General features: G+C 40.9%; 1 protein-coding gene across 1 annotated transcript in view; it reads left to right on the top strand.

Moving 5' to 3' along the window:
* LOC113471936 (transcription initiation factor IIA subunit 1-like) overlaps nucleotides 1-640 on the top strand; it is a 1,014-nt gene extending 374 nt beyond the window's left edge. The window contains exon 2 of the mRNA XM_026831425.1: nucleotides 104-640. Within this exon, the coding sequence (XP_026687226.1) occupies nucleotides 104-333 (230 nt within the window). The 3' untranslated portion in view covers nucleotides 334-640. The remainder of the gene's footprint in view (nucleotides 1-103) is intronic.
* The last annotated feature ends 1,953 nt before the right edge of the window (nucleotides 641-2,593 follow it).

Raw genomic sequence — 2,593 nt, 5'->3', positions numbered from 1 at the left:
TTCTCTCGTCGCTTTTGGGACGATAAGACCTTAGCACTTACAGTTCCCTCCCTCTATCTAGCCTCTTAAAAAAGAAGATTTTTTTTTCCCATAGTTCATTAAGATTGTTTTTTCTCTCCGCCCACAGGGATCGAAGACGAACCCCTGAACTCGAGTGACGACGTGAGTGAAGAGGACCCCGCCCTGTTTGACACCGACAACATAGTCGTATGTCAGTACGACAAGATCACACGGTCCCGTAACAAGTGGAAGTTCTATTTGAAGGACGGTATCATGAATCTGAACGGGAAGGATTTCGTTTTCCTCAAGGCAAACGGCGATGCGGATTGGTAGATTGACCAATCGTGCCCGGGCCCCCTTAAATTCGGCCCTGTGTGAGACTGAAAAGGGAAACATTGGGACAGTCACAGAAGATCTAACAGGGTCGCAGTGACATAGGGCGTTTACTAAAGCCGATGGCCCTCATACCAACATTGGCACAGGTGGTTTGTGGTTTTCTGTGAATGGGAAATTTGTGTTTTTTCGTAGAAACAGAATGTTACGGTATAACTGCCAAGGGTTTTAGTAATAATAATAATTAGACTCTTGAGTGGAAGGCAACCACTAGGCGAGGTTAACGCCTTAGGCATTCTCTACCACCTAACCCTTAGAGCTCCATTATTATGTTCCCTAAATATGGCCCTGTGTGAGACTGAAAAGGGAAACATTGGGACAGTCACAGAAGATCTAACAAGGTCGCAGTGACATAGGGCGTTTGTTAAAGCCGATGGCCCTCATACCAACATTGGGACAGGTGGTTTGTGGTTTCCTGTGAATGGGAAATTTGTGTTTTTCGTAGAAACAGAATGTTACGGTATAACTGCCAAGGGTTTTAGTAATAATAATAATAGACTCTTGAGTGGAAGGCAACCACTAGGCGAGGTTAACGCCTTAGGCATTCTCTACCATCTAACCCTTAGAGCTCCATTATTATGTGGTCAAATAAATGAGGATAAAATTCCATACCTCGGCTGGGATCGAACCCACGCTCTCCTGTTGACTGGCGACACCTCTGGTTCAATAGATCTGCCATATAAGGTTGCTGTTGAGTTTTATAAACACTGTTGTATTAATCAGGTTCCTATGAAGAGACTTCTCATAAAGTGAACGAGCATGACTGCTAATAGTTTAGTCTTATTTTTTTTTTTTTTTAAGATAGGGTTTTTACCGAGGCAGGTTTAGTGACGGGGGCTTTACTCTACGTTCGTTGACAAGCTACTGGTCTACTCACAATAACCTCACCTAGCCTGAGTGGGGCGGGGATTTTTTTTTGAAAGATGAGTGTTTCACCGCCGTTTTTATTTCGTAGCAGTGAAACAACTGCTACATTGGACGCATGTGGTCTGTGTCGTAGCATGCCCATCCCGTAGTATGTCTCTCATCAGATGATGAGCGAGAAGACTAGAAGAGACACAATATTTCCCATTTAGGTGCTGGGTCAACACCAGAAAGTAACCCGTTGAAATATTTGCAGTCGAAAAATGAGTACAAATTTTGGTCGATGGTGGGATTCGAACCCGGGACCTTCTGCATGGCAAGCAAGCGCGTTACCACTGGACCAATGTAGCTAGGGCAAATAGGCTCCTGTGTAAATATTGGACTAGGCATTATGTTTATTTATCGACTTGGTTTTAACTATGTCAGTGGGTGCATTAGCTCATACTCGATTTCAATTGCATTGTACGGGGTGCATTCCATATGTTTGTTGCATTTCCAATTACTGTAGCGTTCATTTTTGTGGTTTTAGTCGACCATTTCATTTTAGTTTCATTTGGAGAATGATATGAATTTTATCTTGTTACCTAGTAATGCCTACTCCGAGTGTGATTGTATTTGTTTTGCCCTTCTCTTTCTTCCCTTGGTAGGACTTTTTAGAACTCGCTGATTATTGTATTGGGTCGACTTATATCTTTGTTTACTCTAACGATTGAAAGGAATTACAGTAACTTATTATGTAGGATTAGGTTTTAGTAGGCAGGGGTCCTTTTTTGAGTGACTTCTTCACTGAAATACTTGTTAGAAAGAAAAAAAAAAAAATAGAAAGTAATTCTTCCGTTCAAACTATCGATCATTTGACGTATTTTTCTCAAATTTTCTAAATTTATGAATCATTTAGGTACGTACATAAGCGTTACCACTGGACTAACTGTGCCTCCAAAATCCAGCAGCACACGATTGTCCAGACACCAGAAGGTACCAAACACGTTCAGCGTTGCCTAACTTTAATGTTCTATTGGTAACTGGTGTGTGTATTCAACGTACTATCGTAGCTATCTCTAACCAAATCAAATTTGGGCTCTTTTTTTTAAGATGATTGGTACCTAAGGGTTGTTATAAAAGTTGTTTATTTTGTTTTTATTAATAAATTACCGTCGTTTCGTTTTATCGTAGGGGGTTGTTTCTCTCCCCTCTGTGGCTTTCACATTTGACACAGGCCACAATGTCATAAGGACAAAAGGTATACAAATGGGGGTATTGGTGTTGGTTTCAAGTTGGGTGAAATAATATTTACATTATTTTATGTGTACCTTTTTAGCTGAATTCCGTTTATTTT

The sequence above is a fragment of the Diaphorina citri genome, unplaced genomic scaffold (assembly GCF_000475195.1).
Source record: "Diaphorina citri unplaced genomic scaffold, Diaci psyllid genome assembly version 1.1 scaffold3327, whole genome shotgun sequence".
NCBI lineage: Eukaryota > Metazoa > Arthropoda > Insecta > Hemiptera > Psyllidae > Diaphorina > Diaphorina citri.
Note: the sequence above shows the minus strand (reverse complement) of the source record. Positions and strands in the feature narration are given on the sequence as shown.